The sequence below is a fragment of the Microcaecilia unicolor genome, chromosome 3 (assembly GCF_901765095.1).
Source record: "Microcaecilia unicolor chromosome 3, aMicUni1.1, whole genome shotgun sequence".
Lineage (NCBI taxonomy): Eukaryota > Metazoa > Chordata > Amphibia > Gymnophiona > Siphonopidae > Microcaecilia > Microcaecilia unicolor.
Window position 1 is genome coordinate 411,491,333 of NC_044033.1, and position 16,553 is coordinate 411,507,885.

General features: G+C 40.4%; 1 protein-coding gene across 2 annotated transcripts in view; it reads left to right on the plus strand.

Moving 5' to 3' along the window:
* Nucleotides 1-11,891, plus strand: part of ITSN2 (intersectin 2) — a 353,877-nt gene extending 341,986 nt beyond the window's left edge. For both annotated transcript variants that reach the window (XM_030198794.1, XM_030198795.1), the window contains exons 37-39: nucleotides 1,021-1,104; nucleotides 4,077-4,250; nucleotides 10,178-11,891. In XM_030198794.1, the coding sequence (XP_030054654.1) occupies nucleotides 1,021-1,104; nucleotides 4,077-4,250; nucleotides 10,178-10,335 (416 nt within the window). In that variant the 3' untranslated portion in view covers nucleotides 10,336-11,891. The remainder of the gene's footprint in view (nucleotides 1-1,020; nucleotides 1,105-4,076; nucleotides 4,251-10,177) is intronic.
* Nucleotides 11,892-16,553: the final 4,662 nt, after the last annotated feature.

Sequence of the window (16,553 nt, forward strand, 5' to 3'; positions counted from 1 at the left end):
GTAGCAACGCCATAGTTTTTGGTAAATGAATACCCAGATATTGGAAAGAAGCAACCTCCCACTGCAAGGGAAAGGCTCCCACCCATTCATCCTTAGTTTCCAACTTAATGGGCATTGCCAACGATTTGTCCAAATTCAATTTAAAACCCCCGAAATCACCATATTCACTGAAGCTCAGCTGTGTTTACTCTTTTCTTCCTCATTCCTTTCCCAGTGCTTCCCTCAGTACTACTCCCCCTGTCTATGGTAGACCAAAGGCTGGATCCAGTCCCAATATGTTCTCTTAAAATCCTTGAAAACAGATGTACTTTAAGGTGTCAAGAAGAATTCTTCACCCTTCAGATCCTTGAGGAAGGCTTGTTGCCGAAACACGGACTGTGTAGGGTCCTTTGTGTCAATAAACTTTTTCCATGCTCTTACCTTCTGTTTGGGTTGGTCATTTGGACTTGGTTTCACTTTCACCCCTTGCTGCTGAACTTGTTTGTTTCCTGTGGAAGGTTTGGACCCCCCTTGTTTGTTTTTCTCTTGGTTTGCTCAGGGAGAGTTGGAGCATAGAGAGTGGATGTTGATGGAGTAAGTGGGGAGGCATGTTTGACTTAGGGGAGTAGGGTTTTACATTGTTTCCGTTTGAAGTGGTGGAAGTTGGACTTACCACTGAGAGACATCAAATGTAATAAAGAGAGGGGGTTGAGAGAGAGTGGGAAAGAAATTACTTTAAAATGTTCTTCAAGGATTTTTAATGTGATATATCAATGGCGGGGGGATAAAAATCTCTAAAATAATTTGGCTGCACATGAGATTGCTCAGCCTGATGTTTGTTTATTCAGTAAACGGAGTTAAACATTATGGATTTCAATTACATTTTTTAGACAGCACAATGTGAAAACTTTCCAAGGGTGTGAAGACTTGTACAATGCACTGTATATATTTTGCTTTCCACAGTTCAACCCAAAATAATTTCCAATAGTTCTTTTGAGAATAGGCAAAATGAAGTTGACTTCTGCTTTTGTTGCCTTGCAGCACGCTCGCACAAATCATCAGGGATAGGACGCCTTATGGTTCATGTGATTGAAGGAACAGAATTAAAGGCCTGTAAACCCAATGGTAATGTGTCTTTTTGTACATTTTACAGAAAACATTACAGGTTTAACATTTCAGCTCCTTAAAAACTGAGTGACCTTTAAAAAGAACTGTGCAAATTGTGATTCTAATTTATTACCTAACATATTAACATTTATGTACTACTTTCAGCAGTGTATACTTTGTTATTTATTAAATCATTTACATTTCACCCAACCAAAGTCTTTATTGAAAGAAAACAAAGCACACAGCAAGCAAAGAGATGCTCTAGGATTTCCTTGCCTCCCCTTCCAGTGCTTTCCTCATGTAGTAGCATTTGGTGCTCATCACCCTGTCTGGGATGTTTTTCTGAAATGTTCAACCTCATGCAGACCTCATAAGGTGGATATGGACACACTAGGCCTTGAATTATGACCAGTTGGGATTGATACTGGGATCTCCGTGAAATAATCTTGGCTCAGCATACTGGATTCTCGACTGGTCCTGATATATTTTATTGAACCAGCGTGATCTGGGGGGGGGCGGGGGGGGGTTGTGTTTTGGGGGTTTTTTTGCTTGCTCTTCATAAATAGTGGCACTGTCAAGTTGAACTTCCTTTCTTTTCAGCTTTCGCTAATCAATCTAGTCATATGGTAGATGGTGGTATTCTCCATTATTTACCATGGAGCTCTAGTTATTTTCCAGAGTAAAACTGGATTTTTTTTTTTTTGCTACTAATGATAACATCTTATTAGAAAGAGTAGTGAGCGGTGCCCAGAGTGTAGGCACTAGGATATAACTGAATCCAGAGACTGGTAAAATCTGCAGAAACAAAACAAAGTTCTGGTATACACTATATCGAAAAAGATGTATTTATAAAGTTACTATTGCCCTACTGTGCTTAGCTCCTATAGGCTAATATGTCCAGTGTTAAAATAAGTAAATAAATATATAAGAATTTTATTTATTTAAGAATTTAGCACATGCCTTTTGTCAAGGCAAGTTACATTTGGGTATAGTAGGTATTTTTCCTGGCCCTAGTGAGATCACAATTTCAGTTTGTACCTCAGGCAGTAGAGGGTTAAGTGATTTGTCCAAGGTCACAAGGAGCTACAGCAGGATCCCCAGAATCCATTGGAATCAAGTTTCTACAGAGAACCTATAAATTATACCCTTTAAGCTAATTAGAGGCCACATTCAGCAAGACAGGAAGTGGCAGAATTTTGTGACTATCTTTAGTTAATTTTGGATATTCAGTGGCAGTATAATATGATCAAATTAACCAGACAGCCTCTGCCAGTGATGAGGGACATCAAATCATTTATCTGGACAACACCGATATTCAGTTAAACTCAAACTGCCTCTTTGGTGACAGCTAAATTTTGTCCTGCAAACTTAACCAGTCAGCAGGTAGCAAATGTTAAATGCCAAGATTTGTCCAGGTCACTCCCTAAATTACCAGGGCAAATGTTCTGAACACTAGGCTGATTGTTTCACAAAGTCAGTGTAGTGGTTTAACCCACTTCAAGTGAAGGGTCATGGATTTCATATACTGCCTTTCTGTGGAACAAACAGAGTGGTTTACGTTTTTATTATATACAGGTGTATGCAAGTAAGTTCATCTAATCCAGCTATCCATGTCATCCTGCTCTCTGTGTGTTCTCTCAATAGAGTTTAGATGTCCTTATGTACAAATTTTAACCATACTTGTCTATTCCCAACCTAAGAAGCTGATTCTAAAACTCAAGATCAAATACTGTGTAGTCCGTGTTACACTATTTTGAGATTGGAGATCTTAGGTGAAACATCAAATTTGACAATAAACTAAACTAAGTATCCAGAAAACTTTAAATTGAGAAACATCGTCCTTAATGTCTGAGTCTGATTCCTGAGCAAAGTTTTTCAGCACCACCTACACAGCATTCCCAGCACCTGCCATCCTGAGGAACATCCTGGGTCTTCCGTACAGCAGTGCCTCTGGCCTTTAGGAACCAGCTGTGTACTTTGATTTCTTAAATGAGAGCTTCAATAATGTGGATACAGTGTGCAAATGGAACTTGGAAGGGAGCCTGTGAAAAGTGCTGGATTTTATTTTGGGGCTCATTTTCAAAACACTTTATTGGCGCGTGTAGTGGATGCGCATAAAAAATGAGATTACTGCCTGGGCCACGTGGTAGCTGGGCATTAATTCCAAATTGACGCGCATTGGTCACACGTAGGTGCCTATGTAGCTTAGTAAAAGGGTCCCTTAGACTTACAACGTTCCATAAGTTACTATGGAACGTTGAAAGTCTAAGCACAACGTTCCATAATAACTTATGGAACGTTGTAAGTCTAAGGGACCCTTTTACTAAGCTACGTAGGCACCTACGTGCGACCAGTGCGCGCCAATTTGGAATTACTGCCCAGCTACCACGTGGCCTGGGCGGTAGTCTCATTTTTTTATGCGCGTCCACTACACGCGCCAGAAAATAATTTTAATTTTCTGGTGCACGGCGCTACCGGGTGGTAAAAGGCATTTGACATGCGTAGACCATTACCGCCCGGTTAACGCGTGAGACCTTACCACTAAGTCAATAGGTGACGGTAAGGTCTCAGACCCAAAATGGACGCGCACCAATTTTCATTTCGCCACACGTCCATATTTGGTCAGAATTTTAAAAAGGTTTTTTTACGAGTGTGCTGAAAAATGGATCTGTGTACGTCCAAAACACGCGCCTACACTAGCACAGGCCATTTTTCAGCACACCTTAGGAAAAGGACCCCTGAGTTCTTTGAAAATATGCCTCTTTGTCTAGTAAGGGTTTCTAGTGTTGGTAAAAATAAATATATCATTACTGTTATTTATTTATTTATTTATTGTATAATTTATATTTTCTGCTTTTTAAATGGCTATGTTGCTGCCTATATGTTTTATCTTTGATTTGATTATACAATATCTTCAGTAAGCCTGTTCCATAATTGGAATGGTGGCCTAAAGATCATTAAAATAAATACATTTAATGTTCCCTGTTTAGGAAAGAGCAATCCATACTGTGAAATCAGCATGGGATCCCAGAGCTATACTACCAGGACTCTGCAGGATACTTTGAGTCCAAAGTGGAATTTTAACTGTCAGTTCTTTATCAAAGACCTGTATCAGGATGTGCTGTGCATCACTGTATTTGACCGGGATCAGTTTTCTCCTGATGGTATGTTTAGTAGTTACACTTTCCATTTTAATAAGTTGATGCTTAATCTTTGCCTTGTATCTAACAATAGAAAGATATTAGAATACCAAAAATAAAACTAGTGGAAACAAATTAACAGAAGTAGGTAGATGGAAATGAAAGCCCAAGCCTTTGGAGACTACAAGAGACCCCTCCTCATGCATCTGTCAGTGACTGCTCTATACCTACAATTTATGGTGTAATTTTGTAAAGGATTTTCCACAGGTAAAGCTTGTTTTACACATATATAGAAGTACCTATGACAAGATGGTGTGCACTTATATGCATTCACACAGGTGTAGCGTGGGCAGAATTGTGATTTCTCCAAGGACAAGCAGGCATAATATTCTCACATGTGGGTGACGTCATCCACGGAGCCCACATTTGAGAATATATTCCTGCTGTCCTCGGAGAATACCTGCTACAGATAAGTAACTGCTATACATGCATACTTTATAAAATGCAAGAGTACACGCACACATACTTGCATACATTTCTAACTGCCTTAGAGCAGCCATGAATGTGTGCACTATTTGGGATAGTCATGGGTGGCTATTTTATAAAGGTGTATACGTGCCTTTATAAAATAGTTGGGACCTTGGACTTTCCGCCCTATACTAAGTGAACTTGTGACAATGAGAGTACAATACATGCAGGCTTCTATTCTTATTCTATCTTAGAAAACAAATATATTTTAAAATAACATAAGTGGGCTATTAACTAGCAGGACAGTATTCAAAAGAAATTGTGCACTGGCTGGCAAGAGACTAGTGTGTAACTCCTATTCAGATGTTTTTAATATCCAGCTGCTTAAATCACTAAATGTCCATCAATTATCTGGGTAAAAAGAGGATGGATGAGTGGAGGTGGTGCTGGAATTTGTCCAGATAGATTTATTTAGGCCTCAATCTGTCTGAATAATGCCAGTGTAGTTGCCACTCTGCACACATGTTCAGCATCACTTAAAAGCCCATTTTAGATAAGTTGTGGAGAGAGGAATTAAGAGGTCCAGGCTGAGACACTTTATTTTACAAAGGCTCTGCCAAAAGCAGAGCCTCTGTAACGTAAGTTTCAGGATGTGCAGGAGTGCACGTCAATGTTTCACCATATTCAGTGGGAACAATGGTTTTAAAATGCTCCATGTAGTGTGGTGGGGGGGGGGGGACACATCCAGCTTCCTCCAAAATGTGTGTGGAAGCAGCTTTTTTAAATCTCTGCTCCTGACATAATCCATCTCTGTAATATACGGATTCCTTCCCAGGGCAGCTACCTCCCCCCTCCCAAAAAAAAAATCTCCCCTGATAGCAAGTACAACCCCTCCTGACTTCCCCCTCCATACAGCAAGAACACCTTCCAATACAAGGCCCCCAACCTCTGATCCCAGTCCCAATACTTAATGGAGATCCCTGGCGTATAGAGAGGAGCAGGAACAATTTCCAGTTGGTCCTGCTATATCAGAGTTCTGTGTTCAAAATGTTGGCCGTGACCCCCTATCAGTAGTCTTGTGGTAATACATTTGGCAGCTTGACCCTAGTAGTAGTACAGTGAGACCACTGCTAGGAGCCACAAGCACAAGCCATTTTAAACCTGAGACTGATGGATCAGGAACAAATGGAGATTGCTCCTGCTCCCCACTAAACAGCAGAGACACCTGGTAAGACCAGTGGGGGTGGGGAAGCCTTATCTTTTAGGGGGGAACCTGATTGGAGTGGGGGGTCTTGTTGTCTGGGGGGGGGGGGTGTTATACATGCCTTGGAGCAGATGTACATGCCAATATGTATCATTTTTGATATTCACATGAATTGTCCTTGAAAAATTGGGGATACATGTCTATATTTTAGGCCTGCTGAAACCTCTCCCTCTCTGTACCTTAACCATGTCTTCTTGCAATCTCTGCATGGTATGGATCACCATGAGGCCAATTTTCAAAGCACTTAGGCTTTGTAAGTCTAATTGCCTTCAATTACCCCAATATTGATTGGGTACATTTTTCATCAGGATATGTTAGGGGGGGTAAAATTTCTTGATGTCATAAGTGACTGCTTCTTGGAGCACCTAGTCTTGGTACCAACAAGAAGGGGATTCTACTTTAGATCTAGTCCTTGGTGGAATGCATGATGGGGAGCAAAGAGGTTACTGTGATAGAGAGGCATATTTTCAGCCTCATTGGGATTACATCACTCTATATGCTACTATATATTCGTCCCAAAGTTGTATTCTCTTTTCCGGAACCTTATCAGCTTCCTTGCACCTACTTTTACTCTATTTTCCACTCTATATATATTCCCGGAGTTGGTACTCTCTTCTCCGGAACCTGTAAGCCACATTGAGCCTACTGCTATGCGGGAAAATGTGGGATACAAATGTAATAAATAAATAAAGCACTTAGACTTTCAGAGTTTCAAAGTAACCTATGGAACTTTGTAAGTCTAAGTGCTTCGAACATGAGCCCCAAGGTCTCTTAGTAATAGTAATTATATCAAAATCAAATTTGACATAATCACCAACTACTGTAGCAGCATTTAATTTTGGAGTCTATGATAAAATAAGGAGATCAGTTAGAAAAATATAAAACGAGTGGTTGCAAAGTTTAAATTCATGAGGCTTGGAAATTGTTTCAAATTCCATCTTGGAAGCCCAGTTAAAATGTACTCCATACAGGAAAAAAGATTTGAAGGAAGACCAGATAACTGCCAGCATGGTTAAATGTTGAGATGGAGAAGACAATCAAAAGGACTTTGAAAAAAATGGAAAGCAGATTATTAAAGAGCATCTAGGTACTAACAAGTTAGCTGTAAAACAATATTTGTACTGTTATTTGAATATTTTTACTACTGTAATTGTCTATTGCTCATGTAGTACACCAACTTGAGTGAATTCCTTCAAAAAGGCGGTAAATAAATCCTAATAAATAAATTAATAAGTGAGTCAGGTAACAAGATAATTCCTTATTCCTGAGTTGTTATAGGAATTACAAAAGTTTGAAAAAGTGTGTTCATAAGAGATATCGGCACTCACTGAAACACTGAGCCTCGTGGTTTTAATCATCACACACAAAGATTTTTAACCTCTTCCAAAAGGTTTGTGCCACAGTGTTCCAAAAACAGTATATCAAACTTGTGTACTTAACTGTCAGCTCTGGAATTTAGAAAGATTCCTCCAAAACGACAGTCTTAGTAAGCTTATGAGACATTGTCCAATTTACTGAACAGCTTGGGGACTGCCTGTCCTTGTGGTTGATCAAGTCAACTCTGGCAAAAGGAATTCCCTTTCAAATTCCTCCTGTTTAAATTGGCCTCATATATATTTTAGAAAAGGCTCCACATTCAGCAAGACACTTGTAAAATACTTTGCACATTTTGAACATTCTGACCTGTACATCTCCTTTCCGACCTAGACAATCTATGCAGGATACTGGGCTAGATGGACCATTGGTCTGACCCAGTATGGCTAGCGTTCTTTAGCGTGCGCTGTGTAGATACCCACAATATTCTTATGGGCGCCTACACAGCGCACACTAATTTTTAGTATGTCTTTGTTAACAGTGCCCATAGGTTGTTTTTTTTCATTCTAAATTTTCTTTTCTTGTACAACCAAGAAATGTCAACATTGTCATCCCCACCAACTAGGTTCCTCAAAGTTAACTACATATAAACCCCAAATGTATTTTCCAGAGTGTTAGAAGAAATGGGAACTGGTAAGCATGGATCACATGGACTAAAATATTTAAAGGGAGACACCTTAAGTAGAAATGGGGAAGGGGGAGAATAAGTGCCCTCTGAGGGGTGGGAATTGAGGGGTTTAAAGAACACATACAACAACATATACAAACAAGTACTAACCAGTCTCCAGACAAGTGCTTGACACTTCAAATAAGGTAGCTGAGCAAACTGTAAAATACAGTGGGGGAAATAAGTATTTGATCCCTTGCTGATTTTGTAAGTTTGCCCACTGACAAAGACATGAGCAGCCCATAATTGAAGGGTAGGTTATTGGTAACAGTGAGAGATAGCACATCACAAATTAAATCCGGAAAATCACATTGTGGAAAGTATATGAATTTATTTGCATTCTGCAGAGGGAAATAAGTATTTAATCCCTCTGGCAAACAAGACCTAATACTTGGTGGCAAAACCCTTGTTGGCAAGCACAGCGGTCAGACGTCTTCTGTAGTTGATGATGAGGTTTGCACACATGTCAGGAGGAATTTTGGTCCACTCCTCTTTGCAGATCATCTCTAAATCATTAAGAGTTCTGGGCTGTCGCTTGGCAACTCGCAGCTTCAGCTCCCTCCATAAGTTTTCAATGGGATTAAGGTCTGGTGACTGGCTAGGCCACTCCATGACCCTAATGTGCTTCTTCCTGAGCCACTCCTTTGTTGCCTTGGCTGTATGTTTTGGGTCATTGTCGTGCTGGAAGACCCAGCCACGACCCATTTTTAAGGCCCTGGCGGAGGGAAGGAGGTTGTCACTCAGAATTGTACGGTACATGGCCCCATCCATTCTCCCATTGATGCGGTGAAGTAGTCCTGTGCCCTTAGCAGAGAAACACCCCCAAAACATAACATTTCCACCTCCATGCTTGACAGTGGGGACGGTGTTCTTTGGGTCATAGGCAGCATTTCTCTTCCTCCAAACACGGCGAGTTGAGTTCATGCCAAAGAGCTCAATTTTTGTCTCATCTGACCACAGCACCTTCTCCCAATCACTCTCGGCATCATCCAGGTGTTCACTGGCAAACTTCAGACGGGCCGTCACATGTGCCTTCCGGAGCAGGGGGACCTTGCGGGCACTGCAGGATTGCAATCCGTTATGTCGTAATGTGTTACCAATGGTTTTCGTGGTGACAGTGGTCCCAGCTGCCTTGAGATCATTGACAAGTTCCCCCCTTGTAGTTGTAGGCTGATTTCTAACCTTCCTCATGATCAAGGATACCCCACGAGGTGAGATTTTGCGTGGAGCCCCAGATCTTTGTCGATTGACAGTCATTTTGTACTTCTTCCATTTTCTTACTATGGCACCAACAGTTGTCTCCTTCTCGCCCAGCGTCTTACTGATGGTTTTGTAGCCCATTCCAGCCTTGTGCAGGTGTATGATCTTGTCCCTGACATCCTTAGACAGCTCCTTGCTCTTGGCCATTTTGTAGAGGTTAGAGTCTGACTGATTCACTGAGTCTGTGGACAGGTGTCTTTCATACAGGTGACCATTGCCGACAGCTGTCTGTCATGCAGGTAACGAGTTGATTTGGAGCATCTACCTGGTCTGTAGGGGCCAGATCTCTTACTGGTTGGTGGGGGATCAAATACTTATTTCCCTCTGCAGAATGCAAATAAATTCATATACTTTCCACAATGTGATTTTCCGGATTTAATTTGTGATGTGCTATCTCTCACTGTTACCAATAACCTACCCTTCAATTATGGGCTGCTCATGTCTTTGTCAGTGGGCAAACTTACAAAATCAGCAAGGGATCAAATACTTATTTCCCCCACTGTATATATAAATATAAATTTGTTTTATTTCAAAAGTAAAATGGTTGTCTTTTGATAGAGCAGGATATTTTATCTGTGTAAAAATGTACCGCAGTATGTATACTGAGAGGTTTTCATTTTCCAGAGCCTGAGAACTTTGAACTAGCACCTCACTATGGGGGTCTTTTATTAAAGTGCGCTAGCGTTTTCAGCTTGCACTAAAATCAGCTGGCGCTAAATGCTGAGACGCCCATGGGTGTCTCAGCGTTTAGCACCAGCTGAATTTTAGCACGAGCTAAAAACGCTAGCGCACTTTAATAAAAGACCCCCTATGTATGTCAATCCATACTTTGGAATTCAATTATTACATGTGACTTAAAACCTTGCTGAGAAATAGGAGTGGCCAGTTCTTAATGCTTTCCTCTTTACATCTCAACAGACTTCCTGGGTCGTACTGAGGTGCCAGTAGCAAAAATCAGAACTGAGCAGGAAAACAAAGGACCCAGTACAAAGCGTTTACTGCTGCACGAAGTGCCAACGGGGGAAGTTTGGGTGCGTTTCGACTTGCAGTTGTTTACGCAGAAGATGCTCCTTTAAGAGACTACTTTGTTCCCTTCTCTCTAGACGGAGAGCAGATTTAAACCATTGCTCACTTGATGTGGGGGCTACGACTGACGTCCTGCGCTCTGTTCTTCCTCAGTGACTGCAGCCACGCCCAAGCTAATATGCTGCGTATTGTATTTTGAGCAATCTATGCAAATGCCAGAGTGATGCAGACACCCAGAATAGTGTAGGATGGTGCCTTTTACTGATTACCAGTGAACTGTTTTTAGTGGCCGTACTGTATACAGATGCCAGGGTATTTTTTTTCAGGGCTATAATGAGTTTTAATTAGGAGTCTTGCATCAGATTTTGTAACTTTGTTAGCACTTTGCTTGAGATGATTACACTGATGAATGGTACACTTCTGATGCTGTGGCCATTCCATATGAAAGATGAAATATATCCAATGGAATTTTCCCCTTCTCAGGCTGTAAATTATAGGAATACAACGTGGACACCTTAGCACTTGAAACGCTTTTATTTTATTAGAACTCAGCCTACTTGACTTTTGAGCACTGGATAGGAAGTCATAACTTGATATGTGTGTGTGTGTGTGTGTTTTTTTTTTTTTATGGTTAATTATCTTTGGAAATCATGTTATGCCGAAATAATACAGCGACACAGAATGTTAATGCTGATTAGAAATGGAGCTGATCTGTTTTAAATACTGTGACCTGTAATAATGTGGAAGAATATTTTTCAAGTGTTTTTCTTAAATGTAAAATAATTGTATAAAATGCTGCTGTGTTTTGATATTCATGCATGACGTGCACTCTTCAGCTTTGTCATTGCCAACATGTATATAAAGTGAAACAGAGATATTTTTTCCTGTTGTTTCTCTGGTATTAGATTGATCTGCTTATCTTTGTAATTTACCGGCAGGGTTAGAGGAAGTCAGATCTTAACATATATGCCATTGCGGCTTGAGGCCCAGTGGTGGGTCTTAATCAGATGAGTAATTTGAGGTTCCTAGCTGGTGTGCTGAGGGTGGGTCACAGTTGCTGATGCTGGAAATAAAGTGCTGATCGATCTGTCTTCCTTGTCCCATATGCTATATCCCCTCTAGTTGATAGAGCCAGCAAGCAGTACATCTTAACTTTTGCCGTCTTCTCGCCTACTAGCTTTCTTTCAAAGTTGGAACACTGTGGGCCTTGTGAGACCACAAGATCTATTACAGGTCCAAGATAGCACATGAGGAGAAATAGCAGCTGGATGAAGGTAATCCCATGAAGGGTAGATGGTGTGGACATGAAAGGAAGCTAATAATTCCAAGGGGAGGGAAGAAAAGAAGGGAAGGGGGAAGGTACATGTTACAGAACAGAATGTGGCGATGTCATGGGAAGGTGACCTTACGTCATAACAAAATGAATCCGTTGCTGGGTATGCCATGATACTAGAAAGGTTAGGAAGTACTTAAAAGTAACTGTTTACACCAGATGTTTCATCAAGAAAAAATGCCTTTCTAAAAGAGAGAGAGATTTGATTTTTGTATGTGCAAACGTTTTTACATTTGATATATTTGATTTCTACAAATGACATATACATACTTTCATGTTTTTTTTTTTACTTCACATATAATTGATAAACAATCATTATCAAGCCTAAGCTTGTACAGAAAGGTATACATTCCAGGAATAATTAATAACAAAGAAGGAAGATTATAATGTATAATATACACTCAAGTCCTCATTTTGGATCCAAGATTATCAATAGTGGAAAATAAGAAAACAAAATATTTTCTAAAGTAATTTAGTAACCTGTGTGAAATCAAAATGTCATATATTAACAGAGCTCAAATAAATGCCAATAAACATTAACATTCTCTCAACCCCAGAGAGCGTTTGGTTACAAGGAATTCTGTGAGTTGAGATGGCTCAAAAAAAAACATATTTTACTGATTGGAATCTGACTATACATTTACAAGGGTGCCGAAGATGAAAAGTGGCCCCAATCTGAAGAACTCCTAACTTAAGCAGTAAAAACTGACTACGTCTTTTCTGAGTCTCTTTAGTTACATCTGGGAATATTGATATTTTAAGACCCAAAAACTCTTTGTCTTTATTTTTGAAAAACATTTTCATAATCCATACTTTATCCAAGGTTAACGCAACAGTTGCCAATAAAGTAGAAGAAACAGCCAGATCCGTATCAGAGGATTCTAGGATAGCTGAAACATCCCAAGGGGGTTCAGTTTGATTAGTGGACAATTGTGCTGGTTTATTTGGCAGGTAATATACTTGAGAGAAAGGGGGAATAGTATCTTCTTTAAGTCCAAAAATTTATTTTAAGTATCTGTTCAACATTTCCCTGGGTGTGATCGATGGCACCCTGGGGAAATTCAGAAATCTTAAGTTATTTGATCTCAGGGAGTTTTCCAAAAACTCAATCTTCCTCGCATATTCATATTGTCTTTTATCATGGTTGTTTGAATTTCTTGAAATTGAGCAACATTTTTTTCCTGAGTCTCAACTTTCTCTACAGTTTTTTTAATCTCATTATTTACTATTTCCTCTTCTAATTTTTTTGTCCTGGTCTCAAGGATCTGCTTTTGAGGACATAATACCTTGCCCAGGTTAACAATTAAGGCCCCAAGATTTTCCAGAGTTACTTCAGCTGTTTTCTCTTTTAAAAATTGTGGAAAATGTAAAGTCTGTTCCTTATCAGTAGAAATGTCTTCAGCTTTCGTTTCACTTGCATTCAAACGATCTCCCGCTGATTCCCTCGGGGGCAGGGTCTAAATTAAAGGAGTTTAGCACTCTTTTGTTCTCCAGTTGTTCTCCCTGGGACCCTAATCTCTCACTCCGGCTGAGAGGAGATTTCGCTGGGGAACTTGCACACCAGGGCTGCAGGGGGGGTGCTCCTTGAACGGGGCTCAGAGTGACATCAAGCAAGGACGTCGTCAGATCTCCACCTTGCCCGTTCGCCGTCAGCATGCTGCCTTCCGTTCTCTCAATCACTTCAGGTCTCCGTAAATAAGACTCTAAAGGACCCGGCATTGAAGCTGAGGCCGGCTTGGGGTCCCTGCAGCAGCCGATCTTCCTCTTTGCTTCGGCATTTCGAAGAACTGGAAACTTGGAGCACATACTTTCATGTTAAAGTGCCACATGTCTTGAAGCCTCTTTTGAGATAATCCTTGTGTTACTAGGTGCTGCACAATAATTTTAAATTTATTGACAATGGCAAGTGTCTCGTGAGATCTGAAAGGCAAATGGGGCTGCAGCTGGCATGAGTGTAAATGAGTGAGGCACCATGGTACACCTGAGCACTGCAGATCTTGTTGAAGCATCTATTCAAGACCACCTACAAGTCTACGATTGCATTGCAACTTGAAAATGCAGTTTTCTTTGAAAGGAAAAGTTAGTTTTGTTGATACATGCTTTACCCCTCTACACCTTCCACCTCCCCTTCCCTGTGACTTTATGCTGCTCCTCTATGTATCACTCCTCTTGCTGGCCAGAGTGGAAAGAGGATAACCAACATGAACTTGTTAATTCAGACCAATGGCCCACTAGTCCAACATCCTGTCTCCAACAGTAGCCTCAAAGATATTAGTAACACAGAACAGACTTACATTAGAGAATCTCTGTGCTCCCAGTAGATATCTAAGTGACCCAGCCCTCCCCACCCAGTCACTAATTTGTGTTTGTGTTTGTCTTCATCTTCTAGCAATCAGGCCTTATTGATAAGTTGTGACGAACATATTTCTGTACCCAGAAATTGTCATTTGTCAAATGTCTGTTTATCAATAAGATCTGAGATTTGCTATCTGTGAATTTTGTTCTGCTCTAGGCCAGGGCTTGATAAATCCCCAGGTGACAGAAATTCCCTTATGCCACTCTGGATTTTTCATGGTTCTTAAAAGAAAAAAAGTGCTAATCTCTTGTAGCTGCTGCTCCAACGGTGGCTAGAGCAGGAGTTTCTTCTTCCCTACATTGAGCGCTCTATGTGTGTTCGAGCCACACAGAGCAGGTACTCTTGTGCTGGTTTCATGAAACTTGTGAACCTGAGACCAACAGAGCTGTCTGAGAGTACCTGCATCACTTGCCTGAAACTCACGCAGAGATGTGTGGTGCAGGGACGAAGATGCTCCAGCAGTGACACTTTTTTTCTTGAAGTCTGTGCTTTGGCGGTTTCCACAGGATCATTGGTGCTGTGGAAAGAGAGGAGGCTGACTGGCTTGTAGCGGTGGGGTGGGGGCAGGGGCAATTTTTCAAAGTACTAGGTCAAAGAACTTAAGCAAAAGTAAAACTAAATGTATGTTTTAATACGTAAGCAAAAGTATAGTGAGGAAGTGAAAGTAAACAAGTTATTGCCTTATATAATACTTTTTGATTAAAAGTACCACGACTACAATGAATGCAACTATTGTTATTATTCCAACAACTTTATTGCTCTACAATTCAATCCACTTTGCTATTAATAAAACTAAATTTTAAAAATGACTGTTACTCATGCGGGTTTGCTTGTGAGTCATTATTAAACCATCACAGCTAAAAGTTCCTTCAAATCCAACCAGGCTGTAATACTACTGCTGTCTTCTGACTGGGTCTGCAGGTACTGATGAAGGAAATCTTTGTCTGAAACACTTGACTTCCTTATAGCAAAGAATGCTTTGTCATCATCATCGCCATTATCACCTGCATTACAATTAGTGCTGTCTAATTCATCACTTTCATCTTGATTATCATTGTCATGATGTCCAGTTACAGAGAGGGCTTTCATGAAGTTGGAATCATTATTGTTCTAACAATTGTTCATCTGATGGCAAACTGCATATGAATGTATTCGAGAAGTGATGCAAGAATGTCAAATGTGTGAACCCTTCAGTTTTCGTAAGACCAGACAAGGGGACCTCCTCTCTAATCCTCCTCTTATCAATCCAGTGAACCATCACCCCAAAATTTTCCATGGGATGACCAGAAGTCTGTTGTGGTAGAGATACATGTCTGTTCACCAAGAATCACAACCATTCAGCTTCATCTCCATTTTAAACTGACCTGATATCACCAAAATCCATAATCCTTTACCCTATATTCCCTGAATAGCAAAATTTAGATGAGATGGTCCACTATTTCTGTGACAAGGTTTGCGTTAGCAAAATCCTGTTCCAGTTTTTGCTGCTTTGTTTGGTTTACTAAGGAATCATTTATATCTTGCTTCATAAGTGTTGCCATACTGGGACAAGACCATAGATCCATCAAGCCAAACATCCTGTTTCCCACAGTGGCCAATCCAGGTCACAAGTACCTGGCAAGATGCCAAAACAGTACAATACATTTTATGTTGCTTATCCTAGAAATAAGCAGTGGATTTTCCCCATGTTCATTTTAATAATGGCCTATGGACTTTTAGGAATCCCAACTTTGGAATGCTCTACCCAGATACATTTGGTAAATTAATGAATATCTTCCCTTTAGGAAACGATTGAAAACCCAACTATTCAAACAGGTTTACCCGAATGACTTGACCTACCATAAGCAAACATAAGCAATACATCTATTTACCGGTTCAACTAATCATTAACAATGACTTAGAAAATATCTCCTACCAACCTTCTTACCCTCAATGCTTGTCACAACTTCTCCTTTATCACCCCACCTCCTTACCAATCCCTATCCTTTCTCTCACACCTCTTCTATCCCATTTACTCCTTGTTCATTTGTCCTATCACATGCCTCCTTTGATGATTCTGATACTACAGATTGTATTTTCTTCTTACTATGTAAGCCGCATTGAGCCTGCGATGAGAAAGGGCGCGGTACAAATGTAATAAATAAATAGGAAGTTATCCAAACCTTTTTAAAACCCCGCTAAGCTAACTGCTTTTGCCACATTCTCTGGCAACGAATTCCAGAGTTTGATTACATGTTGAGTGAAGAAATATTTTGTAGCTTCATTGCATGCCCCCTAATCCTACTGTTTTTGGAAAGAGTAAACAAGCGATTCATGTCTACTCGTTTCACTCTACTCATTATTGTATACACTTCTATCATAACTCACCTCAGCCATTTTTTCTCTAAGCTGAAGAGCCCTAGCTGCTTTAGCCTTTCCTCATAGGGAAGTCATCCCATCCCCTTTATCATTTTCATCGCCTTCTCTGTACCTTCCACTATATCGTTTTTGAGATGTGGTGACCAGAATTGCACACAGTATTCAAGGTACGGTCGCACCATGGAGCATTACAAAGGCATTATAACATCCTCATTTTTTCC